Below are 20947 nucleotides of genomic sequence, written 5' to 3' on the forward strand. Positions count from 1 at the left end.
ACAAACACTTTATAGTTCAGTCGACTGAGGGAGGCACATTCAAAATAGAACGGTGGACCAAGGGAAGTCAACATGTTGATTTTTGACCGATTTGGTCGACCGAGGCATTTTTAATGCCAAGGGTTTAGTCGACCGAGACTACTTAAAATGTGCATTTAAGTTCATTTTGGCTTCTGTGCTTTATCAAACTTGTGTGAATAAGCATATGTCTTTTGATTCAAAGGGTATTGGTCGACTGAGGATTTTTAATTAAGCCTAAAAACCTAAGGTCGATCGACCAAAGTTTGTCTATGATCTTCTGATTTTCCTTATGGACGGACTATGGCCTTAGAGCATAAACCTATCATCCATGAGATGCAGTTATTACAGACCATTATTACATACCAAATTTAAAGATTAAATGCAATAAAAAATAAAAACAAATGACTTCTTTATCTTCTTTGCTCTTTAATTTTCATGGAGAATGCCTAATCATATGAGCTTTATGCGTCTTTGAATTCCATTATCAATCCCTTTATGTGTGTGTTGATTTATAATCTATTCAATCACTAGATACACACATAAGTAACTAGTGGTTTGTCATTATCAAAACCGAGATTGGACTCAAAAAGCCAACAACTCTTCTAACCAAGAGGTTTGGAAAGTTCCTAAAAATGAATAGGAGGTATACCAAAAAATTCTAGGACTCAAAAATAGAAAGGGGAGAGTCAAGTAGAAGGAAGCAAAAGGATGATCCTTCTACTTGTTATAACTGTAGAGAAGTTGGGCACATCAATATGGATTATCCCTAGCTAAAGAAAGCGTCCAAAAATAAGAAGAAGGCACTAAAGCTTGGTTGGGACACTCATAGTACCATTAGCTCAGACTTTGAATCTAGTGACAAGCAAATTGCAAATCTATGTCTAATGGCTCATGAAGACCACGAGGTACATTCATTTTGCTCAGCTTCATCATATTATTCTAGTGATTCTGATAGTGATGATAGCATGATTCCGCATAATGAATTGCAACAGGAATATCTGTATACTCTTAAAATGCTTGAAAAAATGGCTAAGAGAAATCCTTATTTGAAATTAAAATTAAAGGAATTTTCAAAGTTGTCGGAAAGACAAAATGAATCTAATGCATCTTTAATAACAGACAAAGATTTGAAAATTAAGGAGTTAGAAAAAAAAATTGGAAGACAAATCTAAAATTATTTATAAATTCACAAAGGGTCAAAATAATTTTAAAAGGATTATTGGAGTACAAAGAAATTCCCTAGATAAGGAAGGTCTCGGTTTTAATGGAAAATAAAATCTTAAACAGAAACATCTTTTCATGGGATACTTTGTGAGATAGTCGAAATCCTATCTTCCAACTAAAGATGCTTATAGATATACTACATGTTTTGAATGTAAAAATCTAGGTTACGTAAAATTTGACTTTCTTTTTAATAAAATAGATGTTAAAATTAAGAAAGTCTAGAAAGTCAAAAGAGAGTCTAGCACTAATCCCCATGGACCCAAGAAAATATGGGTATCAAAATTAGTCATTTGAATGTCCATGGTGGGTGTGCATGAGATGATCTTCTTCAAATGATAGATGGTATACGAATAATGGATGTTCTGGACATATAAATAGAGACAAAGCAAAATTTGCATCCACGACACCTAAGGGTGGAGGATTCTTCACCTTCAGCGACAATGCAAAAGGTAGAATCATTGGAGTAAGTAAGGTTGGTAAGAAACCTTCCCTTGTTATTGATAATATGTTCTTAGTAGATTTTTTAAAACATAACTTGTTAAGTATAAGTCAATTACATAGAGACCCGTAGAATTATGGTAATTAAATAATAAAAGAAAGGTGGAGCTTTCGTCGACAAACAGGCTTCTTGGGATCATTGACATGGACACATGTCTCATCGATGAGAAGATACCATGGGGATGATTTCCTGGACGTGAATTTTGTTGATGAGGAGTAAGGGTTTGTCGATGAAACACCTCTTAGACTCATCGACAAGGTGACGTGGCTCATCGACTAGGCCACGTGTCAAGACATCTATAAATACGCAAAAATGGGTTTTCAATGAAGAAAATTTTCTCTCTCTAAAAATGGGATTCTCGCACTTCTCTCCAAGTTTCTGGTTCCGTCTCTCCCTGGTTTGACTATAAGAAGCTACCACGATGATCCTAGGGAGATTCTCTACAACATAGCCAGAGCGAAATGTTGATTTGAGAAGTTTGAAAACCATCCCAAAACCAGGGTGAGTGGATTATTTGAGTATTTTCAGAAGTACACAGTTTGTTTGAGGTCAGATTTTGTATTATATGTGAATATATTGGAGTTTTGTGAAGTAAAATTAGGGTATTATATATTCAGGAATAAGATGTTTTGGGATCCTGCAGGCATGGGCTGAAGACCCAGAAAATATTTTTAGTAGCTCAGGTAAATTATAATTTAGAGAATTTATTAGTATGTGAGTTTGGGGAAATATAGTTGATTTATTGGAAATATGTACATATGCATTATTTTAGGACTTTGGAGATAGTACGCCGTGAGTGTAAGGGAAATATGGTATGATAGGAATTTTAGTATGATTATCTACAGAAATTATATGTTTTACCAAATTATTATTATTATTATTCAGATGATAAGTATAACAGAAAATACATATTTCAGAGCATGTGAATCGAATTACTTAATTGTGTTGCATGAGTAGATATTTGATTAGTACATAATTTGTATAATTTTCAGAATATCATGATTTACAGTATATATATCGATATAGACAGATATTTACTGGATATATATTATACAGATATTATATAGACCAGTATTTTACAGTAATTAAGAATATCAAGCTTTTCAAAACCATAACACTCAGACATTATAGATTATACAGTTAAATATTACAATTATTCAGTTAGATATTAAAGTATTCTCATATCAGATTTAGAGTGTTATGGTTATTTTGGAATCATGCTGAAAACGATAGGATATTTATAGAAATAGTATATAAAAAATCAGACCCTTATGAATCAAGTTATGTTCAGTTAGTAGAGCACGGTACCATTGCTATTTTCAGATCAAAGTGGAACCACATATCTCAGATAGTATGTGGATTCCCTCAAACCGTGTATGGAGAGTTTCCAGTCTCCCCAATATTCTAGGTTGAGGGGACCAGTTTGATGAGTTAGTTACTAGTTCCGAGCCTTGGAGAGTTTGTAGTTTTGGGTCGGACTGAGGATTGGTAGACAACAGCTAACTTATCCGGTAGGCCAACCACGATTAAGTCTCGCCTACAGGCTGCACAACCCTATAATGAGGGTTTAAATCACGACGTACAATTTTACAAGGTAAACATTTCATTTTTGTATTTGTATATAGATTTACAGAACATTAGCAATATAGTATGATACTAGAAGTATGAAAAAGTAGAAAAACTCATATATTACAGTTATATTTTAAAATATGATAAATGCAAGTTATACTGAATATTGATTTACAAGCTTTTACAGTTTCAAATACTGTTTTTATAATCTTTACAAAACTCAGTCACCACACACTAGAAATAGCATATTTCCTCTTACTAAGCATTGTCTCATCCTAGTGGTTTAACATTTACAAGTGATCCAGATAGGCGAGCAAATCAGGCGAGCAGATAGAGAGATCTTTTATTTTGCCCTGCTTATATGGTAAGAGTATTCAGGGGATTATGTTTTTGAGCAAATGATACTGGGGTGATGTGTAAATATGTATATATGGTTTGGAAACATTGAATTATGGTATTGTAAATATGGGTGTATAACTTAATGTTTTCCACTGCATAGGTGTGTCAATGGGTGTACAAGGATACCTCCGTGCCCATCTGGGGCCTGAGATATTAAAGCAAGAATTACAAGGGTATCAGAGTAATTTATATAAAAAAAAATGTGTAATTTTTGGGTTGTTACAGTTTGGTATCAGAGCCTAGGTTGCTAGGTTCTGCAGACTCTAGAGTACAAAGGAAAACAATACCAGAATATTGGAATGGAATTTTAAGAAGAATGGAAATGGATAATAGTGAGTTAATGTTGGGGAATTAGGATAAGAATTTAGGGATCTGTCCTGCGATTTAGAGATATAGTTGTAGGGTGGTTTCTATGTTTTCCCTGGGGTGATGATTTCAAGAAAACCATAATAAACTATGTTTTCCCTGGGGTGATGATTTCCCGAAAACCATAGTAAACTATCGACGATTTCCATTTCCATATGGTAGGGTCAGACCGTAAATTAGTGATAAGAGGTCAGGGGTATTTTTTGTTAGAATAGTATTGTAAGGTTCGGATTCTTGGAATAAATTGATAATATTGCAAGATGGGCCTAGGAGGTAGTAGCGCTCACACTAGTGGTGATGATGGAGCGGGGCCTTTTGGTGTGAGAGGCAGGAACTTAGATGCTGTGTTACGCAGTGTGGCTCAGTAGGTTATAGCTAAGATTTCTTGAAGCTCCAGGAAATAGATAGGTTCATCTACAGCTCAGGGATGCATGATAGAAAAATTAACGAAGATGAATCCACAAGCATTTTTAGGAGCGGCTGATCGTGCAGTTGCGGAGAACTGGATGTACGAGATAGAGAAGATTTTGAGGGTACTTCATTGCACTGATGAGCAGAGGGTCCTCTATGCCACGTATAAGCTGACCGGGGAGGCCGAGAGATGGTGGATGACCATTAGTTTACTAGAGGAGTGGAGATCAATTCTAGTGTCGATGACCTGGCTTGATTCAGGGACATGTTCTTTGATAGATACTATCCTGCCTCGGTTAGAGAGGCTAGAGTACAAGAGTTTTTTAGCTTGTCCTAGGGATCAATGAAAGTCTAGCAGTACGCGGAACAATTCATTGAGTTGTCACGTTTGTGCCCTTATATTGTTCTAGATGAAGCTAAAAAGGCCAGAATGTTCAAGAGGAATTTGAAGCTAGATATTTATAGACAGGTGGCAATACTAAGGATACAGGACTTCTTAAAGCTAGTTGACAGGGTCATAATAGCAGAAGAAGAGGGCCGCACCCTTGATTTTTCAGGGTGGTAAATCTGATGGGGGTCAGAGGCAAATGACAAAGTACAGTGGATTTCAGAGTGGGCAGTCTTATCCCACCTGCCCCATATGTGGATGGAGCCATCCAGGTGAGTGCTGGTTGGGGGAAAATGTCTACTACTGTTGTGGGAGGCCTAACCATATGGCTAGAACATGTCAGGGACCACCGATTTATGCACCAGCTCCCTGAACAAATCAGGGTGGTCATCAAAGGCCTCATGGAGGCCAACTAAGGAATACGACACCAGTGTGGGTCTATGCATTGGCGTTGAGAGACATTGAGACTGCTAAAGATGTTGTCACGGTACAATTACTGTAGTGTCAAATAATATTATTGTTTTGTTTCAAACAGGTGCCACCCATTCCTTTATATTAACGAGGTATGTTAAAGTAACTAGGATAGAGACACATTTATTAGATGTAGAATTGTTTGTAGTCACGCCGATGGGATCTCTGGTGAGGTGTAGGAAGGTACTTCAAAACTTTCCAATAAGCATTCAGGAAAAAGTACTACAAGCTTATCTCGTGGTACTAGATATGTAGGGGTTTGATGTAATACTGGGTATGGATTGCCTGGCAACTAATCACGCCAGCATAGATTGCCATCAAAAGGAAGTGATTTTTAGACCCCCCAAGTGAGCAAGAATACGGATTTGTGGTTTCATGTGTACGTTCCTCGCCACAGCTAGTGTCAGTAATTTAGTTGAAAAGACTACTACAGGGTGGTTGCCAGAGGTATGTTGCCTACATAAAAGAAATGCCAAAAGAAGAACTAAAATAGGTTGATATTTTAGTGGTTAGAGAATTCCCAAATATTTTTCTAGAAGAATTGTCTGGCCTACCTCCAGACTGAGAGATTGAATTTACCGTGGATCTACTACCAAGGTCGGCACCGATATCTAAAACACCATACCATATGGATCTAGTTGAATTAAAGGAATTGAAAGATCAGTTGCAATAGTTGCTGGATAAAGGATTTATCGAGCCTAGTGTGTCGGTGTGGGGGGCCCAGTCATATTTGTGGAAAAAGAAAGATGGGACCATGAGTTTGTGCATATATTATAGGGAGATAAACAAATTAATAGTCAAGAATAGATATCTTCTTCCCAGGATTGATGACTTATTTGATCAGCTCTAAGGGACCCAGGTCTACTCTAAAATTGACTTGCGGCCGGGTTATCATGAGGTGAAAGTTAGAGCAGATGATATTTTGAAAACAATATTCTGAACCAGATAAGGACATTATGAATTTTTGGTGATGTTGTTTGGGTTGACTCATGCACCAGCGTTATTTATGGATTTAATGAATCGGATGTTTTATCAGTACTTGAGCCAGTTTGTTGTGGTCTTCATTAATGATATATTGGTTTACTCAAGAAGTTTTGAGGAACACGAGCATTATCTGAAGCTGGTGTTGTTGATATTGAGAGAAAGAAAGTTGTATGAAAAATTCAAAAAATGTGAATACTAGTTAAGGCAGGTTACTTTCCTTAGGCATGTGATCTCCGAGGATGGTATATCGGTTGACTCAAGTAAGATAGAGGAAGTGGTGAGTTGGGTTAGGCCAAGAAAAGCCCAGGAGGTCAAGAGTTATTTGGGTTTAGGAGGCTACTACTGACATTTCGTTGATGGTTTCTCCAAATTATCAGGTCCACTAACACGACTCACAACAAAAAATGTGAACTTTTATTAGACTAATGATTTTGAGGTGCGCTTCCAGGAGTTAAAGTAGTGGTTGATTTCAGCACCGATACTAGCTATTCCATCAGGGGAGGATGGATTTTTGATATACAGTGATGCATATTTGAGGGGTTTTGGATGTGTGTTAATACAACATGGAAGAGTTATTGCCTACGCTTCTAGAGAGCTTAAAGAATATGAAAAGAATTACCCTTTGACATTATTTATATGGTGGGAAATGCGAAATCTTCAACTACCACAATAGCTTAAAATATTTCTTTACCTAGAAAGATTTAAATATGAGGTAAAGACAGTGGCTAGAACTCATTAAATATTATGACTGCACTATTAGTTACCACCCAGGGAAATTGAATGTGGTAATAAATGCTCTGAGTAGGAAATCAGTGCGACCAGCACTGGCAGTTATGGAGGTTCAGCATCTGATCCTGATGGATTTAGAGAGACTTGGTGTAGAATTAGTAGAGAGTAATCCTGAGGCATTTATAGCCAGCTTGGTTGTGCAACTTGCATTATATGAAAAGATTAAAGTCGCTTAGGGAGATGGCGCAGAATTAGTAGAGGTAATACTCAGAGTACAAGATGGTCAGGGAGAGGAGTTTTGTATCTCTGATGATGGGGTTTTAAGGTTTCGCACCAAATTGTGTGTGCTTGCAGATGATGATATTAGGAGAACGATTTTAGAGGAGGCTCACAGATCTCTATACACGGTTCTTCCTAGTAGTACTAAAATGTATAAGGATCTGCTAGAGTATTTTTGGTTGAGTGGCATGAAGAGGGATATTGCCAAATTTGTGTAGTAGTGCTTGACATGCTAGTAGATTGCGGTTGAGCACCAAAAGCCGACAGGGAAGTTACAACCACTCTTTATCCATGAGTGGAAGTGGGACCACATATCCATGGATTTTGTCACTGGGCTATCGTCAGCACCACATGGTCAAAATGCCATTTGGGTAGTTGTTGATCGGCTGATGAAGACAACTCATTTTCTACCTATTAAAGTTAGCTACCTTATGAACAGAATGGAAGAGATTTTAATTCAGAAGATTGTTCGACCCCATGGAGTACTAGTGTCTATAATCTCGGATTGTGATCCACGCTTTACGTCACGATGTTGTAAGAGCTTATAGGAGGCTTTGGGGTCCTAGTTAGCATTTAGCACTGCTTTTCATCATTTTATGGATGGGCAGACAGGAAGAACAATTTAGGTACTTAAGGATTTGCTGTGAGTGTATGTATTGGACTTTGGGAGTAGATGGACCCAGTATTTGCCACTAGTTGAATTTGCCTACAATAATAGCTATTAAACTAGCATCACCATGGCACCTTACGAGGCACTATATGGTAGGAGATGTCATTCTCCTTTGTATTGGGATGAGTTAGGTGAGAGGCGAGTTTTGGGGTTAGAAATAGTACAGCAAGCATACGATAAAGTCCAACTTATTCGAGACAGAATCAGTGCAGCATAGAGTTTGCAGAATAGCTACGCGGATACTCACCGCCAGGAATTGGAATTTAAAATTGGTGACCATGTGTTTATGAAAATAGCACCATTGAAGAGAGTAATGAGGTTTGGGGAGAAGGATAACTTGAGCCCCATGTTTATTGGTCCATTTGAGATATTCGAGGAGATTGGGTCAGTTGTCTATTGGTTAGCTTTACCACCAGCTTTGTTCATAATACATGACGTATTTCATGTTTCCATGTTAAGGAAATACATCTTAGATCCTTCTCATGTCGTCAGTTATGCAGAATTAGAATTCAGTGATACTCTAGCATATGAGGAAGCTTTAGTACAGATCGTAGACAGGAAGGAACATGAATTGCGTAGTAAGAAAATACCACTAGTAAAGGTCCTATGGAGGAATCATGCAGTAAAAGAAGCTTCTTGGGAGCTTGAAGAGGAAATCAGGTAGAAATACCTACACTTGTTAGTGGGGTACAGTAGTGAGTTGTAAGTTAAATAATAACAGTTTTATTTTTTTTAGCACAGTGTAATGAATGTGTAATTGTAATATAGAGTATAGAATAGGTAGACTTTTTAGTTTTGAGAGAATTTTCTTTTATGAGTATATTTGTAATCTTTCAGAACTGCTTATGTAACCACGATATTCCTCCACCATAAGTGAGGGTTAGTAATAAAATAAGTGGCCCGCTTATGTTAAGAGTGGTGTTCAATATAAATAGTAAATTTCGAGGACGAAACTTTATAAGGAGGGGAGAATGTAGAGACCTATAGAATTATGGTAATTTAATAATAAAAGAAAGGTGGAAGTAAAGGAAAATTTTAAGAAGGTCAGCATGGTCTCATCGACGAACAGCCTTGTTGCGATCATCGATGTGGACACGTGTCTTATTGACGAGAAGATACCGAGGGGATGGTTTCCTAGACCTGAATTTTGCAGACGAGGAGTAAGGGTTTGTCGACGAAACACCTCTTAGACTCGTCGACGAGGTGACATGGCTCGTTGTCGAGGCAACGTTTCAAGACATCTATAAATATGCAGAAACGTGTTTTTAGCAAAGAAAATTTTCTCTCTCTCATTTTCCCTCTCTAAAAATAAGATTCTTTCACTTCTCTATAAGTTTCTTGCTTTGTCTCTTCCCTATTCGACGATCAGAAGCTACCATGATGATCCTGGGGAGATTCACTACAACATAGCTGGAGCAAAATGTTGATTTGAGAAGTTTGGAAACCATCCAAAACCAGGGTGAGTGGATTATTTGAGTATTTTCAGTATTGCCTAGTTCATTTGAGGTCAGATTCTGTATTATATGCGAATATACTAGAGTTTTGTGAAGTAAAATTAGGGTATTATATTTTCAGAAATAGGGTGTTTTGGGACCATGCAGGCATGGGCTGAAGATGCAGAACATATTTTCAAGAGCCTAGGTAAATTATAATTTAGAGAATTTATGAGTATGTGAGTTTGGGGAAATATAGTTAATTTATTGGAAATATGTACATATGTATTATTTTAGGATTTTGCGGATAGTATGCCGTGAGCGTAAGGATTAAGTTGGAGGCGAGCCTCGTAGCCAGTTAGGTAAGGGAAATATGCAATGCTAGGAATTTTAGTATGATTATCTGCGAAAATTATATGTTTTACCAGATTAGTATTATTCAGATTATAAAATATTAGTATAATAAAAAATACAGATTTTAGAATATGTGAATCGAATTATTTAATTGTGTGCCCGGAGTTCAGAATACCAAGCTTTCCAAAACCATAACACTCAGACATCACAGATTGTATAATCAGATATTACAGTTATTCAATTAGATATTGCAGTATTGTCAGATCAGATTTATAGTGTTATGGTTATTTTGGAATCATGATGAAAATAGTAGGATATTTATACAAATAGTATATGCAGTATCAGACCCTGATGAATCAAGTCATGTTTAGTTAGCAGAGCACGGTACCATTGCTATTTTCATATCAGAGTGCAACTACATATCTCAGATAGTATATGGAGTCCATCAAACAGTGTCTGGAGAGTTTGTAGTCTCCCCAGTATTATGGGTTTAGAGGACCGGGTTGACAAGGTAGTTACTAGTTCCGAGCCTTGGAGAGTTTGCAATTTGGGGTTGGACCAAGGATTGGTAGAGTACAATTAATTTACCTGGTAGGCCAACCAGGATTAAGTCCCACCTATGGGCCGTACAAACTTGTCATGAGGGGTTAAATCATGCATACAAATTTTCAAGGTAAACATTTCAATTATGTATATGTATACAGATTTACAGAACATTACCAATATAGTATGATACAGGAAGTATGAAAAAGTAGAAAAAACTCATATATTGCAGTTATATTTTAAAATATGAAAAATGCAAGTTATACTGTATATCGATTTACCAGCTTTTACAGTTTCAGATATTGTCTTTATAATCTTTATAAAACTCAATCCCCACACACTAGTAATAGCATATTCCTCTTACTGAACATTGTCTCATCCCAGTGGTTCAACATTTACAAGTGATCCAGATAGGCAAGCAGATCAGGCTCACAGATAGAGAGATCTTTTATTTTGCCTTGCTTATAGGGTAAGAGTATTCAGGGGATTATGTTTTTGAGCAAATGATACTGGGGTGATGTGTAAATATGTAAATATGGTTTGGAAACATTGAATTATGGTATTGTAAATATGCGTGTATGACTTAATGTTTTCTGCTGCATAGGTGTGTCAATGGGTGTACAGGGATACCTCAGTGCCCATCTGGGGCCTGAGATATTAAAGCAAGAATTACAAGGGTATCAGAGTAATTTATATAAAAAAAATTGTGTAATTTTTAGGTCGTTACAAATTATGTTATAAAGGTTATAAAGTTACAAATGCGCTGCAGAGAATAAATCTAAAAAAGAAACATTGTTTATTGCTGATCATCATGAAAATGTCTACACCACTAGCTTTGATAATCTTGCTTCTCAACACGTAACTTGATTTTCTTTTAGAAAAGAAGTTAGTTGGCTTTGGCATAGGACATTAGGACATGCAAATATGGACTTATTATCTAAACTAGTCAAAGGAGAATTAGTGAAGGCATTACCTAAGACAAAATTTGTGAAAGATAAAATATGTGATGCATGTCAACAAGGGAAACAAGTAAAATCTTGCTTTAAGAAGAAGAAAGGTATCTCCACCACTAGGCCACTCCAAATGTTGCACTTATATCTATTTGATCCTAACCCAACTCAAAGTTTAGGTGATAAATTATATGCTTTCATCATTGTTGATGATTATTCTAGGTTCGCATGGGTACTATTTCTTGCACATAAAGATGAAACTTGTGAACAATTTACTAGAGTTTGCAGAAAAATCCAAAATGAAAAGGGATACAAAATAACGAACATTAAAAGTGATAGGGGAAGAGAATTTAAAAACGAGGGTATAGAGAACTACTGTGACATAGAGGGTATATCTCATAACTTCTCAGCACATAGGACTCCACAATAAAACGGGGTAATTGAGCAAAAGAATAGATTTTTATAGGAAATGGCTAGAACTATGCTTAACAAACATAAATTACCAAAGTAATTTTTGGCTGAGCCTATGAACACCGTCTGCTATGTATTGAATAGAGTTCTGATTAGACCCACTCTAAATAAAACTACCTATGACCATAGACAAAATATTTCATGTTTTAATGTCTTTGGCTGCAAATGTTTTATTCTTAGAGATAATGAACACCTAGGAAAATTTGATGCCAAATCCGATGAGGGTATATTTCTAGGTTATGGCTTAGATTGTAAAGCGTACATAGTATATAATAAAAGAACATTGACCATTGTAGAATCCATTCATGTAGTATTCGATGAGTCTAATCCATTTTCTAAAAAGTCTGATGAGGATGAAATTAAGATAAGTAAGGGATTAGAAAAACTATCTATTGAAAATAATTCAGACGAGAGCAATGAAGTTAAGGAAACATCTTATGAAGATAATCAAGTAGAAAGGGAGGTTAACGAGCTACCTAGGGAATGGAAATATGTAAGGAATCATCCCATTGATCAAATCATAGGTGAACCATCACGTGGAGTAACTACACGATCTTCACTTAGAAATATGGTTAGTCACTTTGCATTCTTATCACAAGAAGAGCCTAAGAATGTGAGTGAGGCAATTGAGGATGAATCATGGGTGATATCTATACAAGAGGAATTAAATTAACTTGAGAGAAATAAAGTCCCAACATTAGTTCCTAGACCTGATAATCATATAGTAATTGGAACAAAATGGATATATAAGAACAAGAGAGATGAAAAAAGAATAGTAGTTAGAAACAAAACTAGACTAGTAACTCAAGGATATAACAAGGAGGAAGGTGTAGATTTTGAGGAAAAGTTGGCTCCCGTAGCTAGAATAGAAGCCATGAGAATGTTGCTAGTATATGTTTCTTTTAAGAATTTCAAATTATATCAAATGGATGTCTTGGAATTGGTGTGATCCCAGGAAGGGGGTGAATTGGGTTTTAAAACATTTTGGCTAAATTAAACATTTACGCCAATTCATCACATATCATATCTCTCATTCAATGTACACGCGTGTATGTAAAATAATTTTAACAGTGAAAGTAAACATACACGTGCCTAGTATATCTTATTTAAATCAAGTGTGTGTATGTAAATAATTATGACATTAAACAAAAATTCATACACATGCTGAAATTTAAGTGCATGAATTTAAATAAGATAGAGAAAGAATGACTCACAGATTTTTTAATGAGGTTCGGCCAATACTGTCTATATCCTCGCCTTGGGCATAACCCCCAAGGATTCCACTATCCCTGCTCACTTAAATGGGCAGAGCAGAAGTCGTTTACATCCTCCCCTTATGGAGCGAGTAAAACCCCAGCTCAATTACAAGGCTGAGCCAAACTCGTCTCACTTACGGGGCTGAGACTCCCCAGTTCAATTTCAAGGTTGAACAGAACCGGTCTCACTTACGGGGCCTAGACTCCCCAGTTCAATTCTGGGCTGAACCTAACTGTTACAATAAAAACATTTTTGTACGTATAATAATGCTTCTGAAATACAAGTAGAAATGTACACAATAAAACTCAAATATATGCACTCCAATATGATATGATTTATGCTCATTAGAGTAAGGGTGCTTGAATATATTCAAACCCTAATAAGAAATTTTCTCCAAAAATATATTTCAGTAATAATATAGGGGAACCTAGCGTTTTGCTCTTCCAATAATTTTTTCAAAAATAATACATATATATATGAGAAATATGTTCTCCAACAAAGATTGCAAATGAATGTGTTTGGAGAATTTAGGAGTTAAGCTCAAAAATATTTGTGCTATGGATAAAAAATGCCTAAACAAAATACTCTCTTAAAAATGATTTACAAAAATAAGTGAAAGAGGGTTTGGAGAGTATGAAAAATTTGACCCCAAAATGATTTTTCAAGTAAAAAAATATGTGGAGTAACTTTGATTAGGAAAAAGATTTGAGAGAAAAGTTAGCCTAATCAAAGTTGCTAATCTTGGCTTATGAAGGGGTATATATAGAACTTCCCAAAATTATGACCATTGAGGACACGTTGGGTATTTTCCAAATTGTTTAATTAAAAGATAATTACATTTTAGCCCTTAAAAAATTCTGAACCTGAGAGGTTCAGTCGACCACTTTTATGGTTCAGTCAACCATGGTACCAAGTTTAGTTGACTAGGATGAATTTGAACTGAGTGTTCAGTCAGTCTTTCTTAAGGCGATTTTAGAACCTCTGTGGTTCGGTCAACCAGACTGAGTTCGGTTGAGCGAACATTATGAACTTTGGTCGACCAAGTTCTTTTAAACTTGGTGGTTCGGTCGACTAGGACGTTGGGACTTCCCATGTGTCCTCTTAACCTAATAGTTCACACCTAGTTTTGATCATGACAAATACTCTTGGTACTGATGGTTGTACTAAGGTTTGCATGCAAGTTCACCTTGCGCACGTACTCGAACTGAAGGTTATGGTTCTTGCATTGTTATTGCAGAGTATAGCATTAAGTTCTTCCACCGATTTTATTTGATAAATCTTGTGTGGAAAGACTTAGAAGGTTGTGGTTCTTGCATTGTTATTGCAAGACACCTAAGCCCATATTTTTTTGTGCAAAAATCATTTTCAAAGTTTGCATTTAAACACTCCTTGTGCTTAGTACATTAAGAATATCTTGTTGAGTTTGTTTGAATCAACTAGCTAACATATTTGAAACTTTGATTTGATATTATGATATTCAAATATAGTGTTTCAAATCTTGCTTAGATGCGCACTCTAGATCTTGATTGATTATCATACTTGATTGAGTGTTTAGCACACAGTAGAGCACTGAACATATTTACATATCATTCATGATTGCAATATTACTTAAGCTACACTCGTGTACATACCTGCTTGTGTAAGAAGTGTATTTTCGTGTACAAATTTTACATCATTTGTTGTATTCCAGGTGTGGGCCTGAAGAGGGAGACCTGCCCTGTGGAATAGTCTGAGATTGGCTTAACCTGGTTAGGAAAGCTAGGTGCGCCATCCTGGTAAGGTATGTTAGTTGATGTCAGCCCCTTGAATTGACCTGGTTGTAATCGATGCCGCTCCACCCATTAAGTGAGCAGTAGTTAAATCCTTGTGTTGGTGTGGCCAAGGCGGGGACGTAGGCAGTATTGGCCGAAAACCGATAACATCTCACATGTATTGTGTACTTTTGGGCACCTTACTTTTTTGCACGTGTATTTTTATTTATAAATTGCATAGATTGACCCTAGGTTGTGTTATACTGTTGTTAAAACTAGTAAACCTAGGAGATAAATTTTAAATGCCAATTCACCTCCCATTTTGGGGTTGCACAAAAGCTAACAATTGGTATTAGAGCCTCGTAACTTAGACTTAAACATCATTTAATAAAAGATCATGATGGCTCATGTTAGTGCATCTCCTTTATGTAAGGGAAGATTGGTCACACACCCTCCAGTATGTGGTGATAACTATGCTATATGGAAATCTAGAACGACTGTGTCTATGAAAGCTTTGAATTGGAAATTATAGAAAGTCATTGATCAGGGTGATAGTTTGCTTGTGAAATCCACTGATTGTACTAATGTTCCTAAATCTGAATATGAATTAAATGATCATGATAGGAACTTAGTGCAGGTAAACTTTGATGCTATGAATACCTTACTACATGTTTTAGATTCTAATGTTTTGTGTGAGGTTATGGCATGCAGCAATGCAAAGGATATCTGGGATAAGCTTGAAAGAAAATATGAAGGTTCACCAATTTCTTTTGGGTGTTTTCTTGCAAACTTCCACTCTTTAAGTAGTTCAGATTTATTCATAGGTCCATTATTTGAGGTCAATTCATTGTTCTCATCTTTTATTTCTTTAATTTATAAGTCTTCTAGTTTTTATATTCTTTCAGCTTCCTTAACATCAATTGTTTTAGTGAATGAATTTGCCTCATCAAAGGCTACATCTATTGATTCTATATGATTGTGAGTGTTCTTTTGTTGTAGATTTTAAATGCTTTACTATTTAATGCATACCCTAGGAAAATTCCTTCATCTGATTTTGCATCAAATTTTTCTAAGTCTTTTTTATCATTCAATACAAAACACTTACATCCAAATACATGAAAATAAGATATGTTATAGGTCGTCTTCCTTTCTATAGTTCATAGGGGATCTTATCAAGCCTTGATCTTATGGAAACTCTACTTATCACGTAACATGTGGTATTTACGCTTCGGCCCAAAAATACTTAGGTAATTTATGCTCATTAAGCATGATCCTTGCCACTTATTGAAGAGACTTATTCTTCCATTCAACAACCCCATTTTGTTGAGGAGTTCGACGTGTTGAGAAATTGTGACTTATTCCATATTCATTACAAAATTTATCAACTTCTTTATTTTTAAATTCTCTTCCATGATCACTTTTTATATTTAGAACTCCATACCCTTTTTCATTTTGGAGTCTCTTCCACAAGTTTATTAATATTTTACATGCTTTATCTTTGGTGGCTAAGAAGAGTACCAATGTAAACCCAAAGTAGTCATTAACTATGATGAAAGCATATTGCTTTCCTCATAGACTTCGTGTTCTAGTAGGGTCAAATAAATCTAAGTGGATAAGTTCTAAGGGCCTACTAGTGGAAATGTGTTTCTTCTTTTTAAAACTTGTTTTAGCTTGGTTCCCAAGTTGGCAAGCATCACAAATTTTGTCTTTTACGAACTTTGTGCTTGGTAGACCTTTGACTAACTTCTATTTAGCTAATTTAGATAACAAATCCATAATAGCGTGTCATAGTCTTCTATGACATAGCAAGCTAGCTTCATTTATGGCTGTCAAGCATGTGATTTCTTAAGATATTAAATTTTCAAAGTTTATACAATACACATTATCAACCTTATTTGTAGTGAATAAAATATCATGTTTTTCTTGATTTTCAACTATGCATTTGTCTTGTTTAAAGATTATGTCAAATCCTTTATCACTTATTTGACTTATACTAAGTAGATTACATGTTAACCCATCTACTAGTAAAACATCATTAATGGTTAAGGAGGGTTCATTACTTACTTTTATGATACGAATAGGTTTTCCTTTAGCATTGTCACTGAAGATGACATATCCACCATCTTTCAACATTAGTGTGGTAAATTTTGATTTGTCTCCGGTCATGTGTCAGGAACACCCACTGTCTATGTACCATTTGTCTTTTTATGGAGTGGTCCTAAAGCACACCTACAAGAAGGGTTCAAGGTGTTACTTTTCGTACCAAAACCTTCATAGGTCTTTTTATTTTTAGTACATTTTCAGTTTTGACTCTACATACTTTCTTAATTTTGACATATTTCCTTTTAAATGGACATTCAAACTTTATACGTCCCTTCTTTTTACACAAGAAGCAATTAGTATGCCATAAAGAGATTCTTTTACAAAGTATGCCATATAGAGAGTCCAAGCTAAGTTTTGAGTATTTCAATTTGTTCTTTCAAAGATAAGTTTCTTTTGGTTACTCTTATGAACCTTTTATGCAAAGTAAATAGTATAGCCTGAATTTCTCTATATGAAGGTATGCTTTCACATGAGTCGCTGCATGATTCATCACTAGATTCTTCAGATGAGCTAGTGTAGGAATTTCCTTCAGCATCTTTAGCCATGAAGCAGAGATTTGAAACATCTTGATCACTTGATTCATTTTCTAATTCGCTTGAGCTTTTGTAATCCGATGTAGTAGCTTTCATCGCGTTCTTTTTCTTCTTCTTGGCGTCTTTCTTAAGTTGTGGACAATCATATTTTATATGCCCAACTTTTTTGTAATTATAACATGTTTGAGGTTCATTCTTGGTTTCCTTTTTGCATGTTTCTCCTTTATCAAATTTTGAGCCTCTGAATTTTTGAGTAAATTTCTTTTTTTTCTCGAAGAATTTCCAAGTCTCCTAGTAATTAAGGTTATATCATCATGATCATCTAATTCATTATCTTCTTCTTTTTCACTAGAACTTTCTTTAGCAGCTTTAGAGGCTATTGATTTCTTGTGTTTGTTACTTTTAAAATTTCATTCATTTATGGCCATCTCATAGGTGAGAAGCGATCCAATCGATTCATCAAGGGACATGTTTTTCAAGTGTCTTCCTTTCGTAATTTTTGTGGCCATGGGTTCCCATATTGGTGGAAGTTCTCTAAGTATTTTCCGAATCATTGCATGGAATAAAATGGGACATATTAGAGAATCTATCGACGACAACAAACACAGAATCATTCTTTCCAATAGTCCTAGGGAGTCCTGAAACAAAATCCTTGCTAATGTCCTGCCAAGGGGTATGAGGTACAAGTAAAGGAGTGTATAGTCCAGTATTTTGCTTCCTACCCTTTATAGGTTTACATGTACCACAATGAGATACAACTCTAGTGACATCCCTTTATAAACTAGGCGAAAAGAACCTATCTTCTACCATAGCAATGGTTTTATCTCTACCAAAGTGACCTGCGGCACCACATGCATGCAATTCCCATATCAATTGGTCACGTAGAGATGTAGAGGGTATGCACAACCTAGTTCCCTTAAATAAGAATCCACTGTTGACTCTATGAGTCCAATCTGGTTTTGATAATGACAAATCACTTGGTATTTGATCTGTGCATTGAGATTGTGAATAGGAACGAGGCTTAGCATGCACGGAAGGATAACAAGTCATGGAAACCACGAAGATTAAAGCATACATATCTTGGCACAATCCATGGAACTCAAAGAGTACAATAATGAAGATGCAAGCAACAAGTTCAAGAATGTCATGGGAATGGGTATTTAGAACTTATGTATTCATATTTCATATGATTTAATTTGAGGCTCAACATACTCTAGAATAATCTTAGGACTCGTGCATTTTGTGAACATCTTTAGGGGATATTTATGGACTCGGAAATATATTTAAAACTACAAAAAATATTTTTATAAAAGAGCCAAGAAAGAGTGCAAAGTAGATGTTTCAAATTAAAAGAAAAAATCCAGGATTTGGTAACTTTAGTAGACTGAATTCAACGTTTAGTCGCCTGAGGAATTTATTTAGAAGACTGAAGATTAAGTTCAATCGCCTGAAAAATTAATGGTGAAACACAGAACCTTGCCGAAGCACCTCAGTTGACTGAATTCAGACTTTAGTCACCTGAACCTGACACTTCAGTAGCCTAACCCCAACTTCAGTCGCCTAACCCTGTGTCCTGGTAAATATTTTCAAAGCTCTAAGGAACTTGAGTTGCTTGGGCCTTTAACCTCAGTCACCTAAACTTGCGGGAATGTTTGAAAATCTAATTTTTAATGAAAGAACATGCAAGCTATTTTTTGATCCAACGGTTGAGATCTATTCTAAGGGCAAGATACCTATATATTGAACATCTAAACCCTAGTGTGTAAGCAAAGATCAACGAGAAGAGAAGAGAACATCTTTTTGAAAGAGACTTGAGAAACATGAACATATAGCCATACGATTTCCTGCACACCAACTCATACTCACCAAGCTTGGGCAAATCAACTTAGAAAAATAAAGGGATTTCATTTACACATCTTGTTTTTAATTTGGTATTGAGGTTTGGTAAATCAATCTGCTCGTTAGTATCTACTCTTATAGAGTTTATTCATCTAATCTGATTTGCTGATTGATATCTATATTTTTCAAAGAGCTTGTCATTGCTAAATCAATTTTTGAATATTTGTTAAGAGGTTGATCTTGAGTGTGCATATATTAAATCATTTTAACAAGATTACCACTTCAGAAAAGCTTTTGTCATTGATTAGATATTTTTGAGTCAAGTGAGTTTTCATTCAAAGACTTGATATTTTCAATATTTCAAACTATTTGATTGAATATCCTTAGTGTTCATAAATATTTATTTTATTGAGGGATATTCTTTTGGAAAACTTTATATTCAGTTTTTTGATCTTTGGAAATCATATTTTGTATATATATATATATTGATTTGGATATTACAAAGATCGTGTTGTGATTGAATATTTGAAAAAAAAGCTTATTGATTTTGATTGTTATAATATTCTAGATAAAGTTTTTGATAAGTTCACATTAGATATTTGAGCATTTTTGTAAAGTGAACTAGAACCCTAATTTTCTCCGAAGCATTTAATTATATCACTACTTCGGAGTTTTGATAAAAAAGGGAATTTGTGTGTAGGAGCATATCATTCATCTAATGATTGTATCATTACATACATATTTGAGCTTCACGTTTCATCATATGATTATGTGTTAGGAATTTCCATTGTATTCACTAGTTTTGTTAGAAGCAACATTGAGTGTTTTGCAAATTTGATTTGTATTGTAATCAAGGTTGGGGTTGTGAACCAGGTTTGAGGAGAGAGTTGTATCTCTTGTAAGCAGCAGATTAGGAGGAAGTTGTACCTCTTGTAAGTAGTGGATGTAAGGGAAGCTCCATCCCAATTTAAGGAGTAGGGATTATAGTGGAATCCTTAAGTGGGTTGCTAAAGGCGAGGACGTAGACCGAGTTGGCTGAACCTCGTAAAAACTGTGTTTGCATTCTCTCTTCCCTTACTCTTTTTATTTTCTTCATTTCATTTCAATATATAGTTTGCACGTTTATGTTGAATAACCTCACATGAACTTGATAAGTAATTTATTAAAATTATAAAGAGGGTCTAAGAGGTAAATAGGTTTTAACAAATTTTAAAATACCTAATTTACCCCCGTATTGGGATTACACCTGAATCAACATTTGGTATTATAGAAGGTTTACATAGACTTAATAATTCATTTGTAGAAAGATCACATGGCATACATCAGTGTAACTCTATTTGGTGAGGGACACTCATCCACTAGACCACCAATTTTCTGTGGTGTAAATTACACCCATTGGAAACGTAGGATGAGCATATACCTGTTAAATGTGGATTGGAAAGTATAGAAAATAGTTATTAAGGAAAATCATGTTCCCATGAAAGTAATTGATAAGGTAAATGTACCTAAAAATGAAGATGAGTATATAGAAGAGGACTGGAAATCAGTAAAAATCAATGCTACTACGATGAACTTGTTTTTCTGTGCATTAGATGGGAATGAATTTAATAGGGTAATGGCATGTAACTATGGTAAAGAAATTTGGGAAAAATTATAAGTTACATATGAAGGCACTAAGGAAGTAAAAGATAGTAGGATAGACA

General features: G+C 35.4%; 1 protein-coding gene across 1 annotated transcript in view; it reads right to left on the minus strand.

Annotated features, from left to right (window-relative positions):
- LOC131151377 (uncharacterized) overlaps positions 1-17501 on the minus strand; it is a 42018-nt gene extending 24517 nt beyond the window's left edge. The window contains exon 1 of the mRNA XM_058102622.1: positions 17284-17501. Coding sequence (XP_057958605.1) covers positions 17284-17501 — 218 coding nt within the window. The remainder of the gene's footprint in view (positions 1-17283) is intronic.
- Between the last annotated feature and the right edge of the window lie 3446 nt (positions 17502-20947).

Source organism: Malania oleifera, chromosome 3 (genome assembly GCF_029873635.1).
Source record: "Malania oleifera isolate guangnan ecotype guangnan chromosome 3, ASM2987363v1, whole genome shotgun sequence".
NCBI lineage: Eukaryota > Viridiplantae > Streptophyta > Magnoliopsida > Santalales > Ximeniaceae > Malania > Malania oleifera.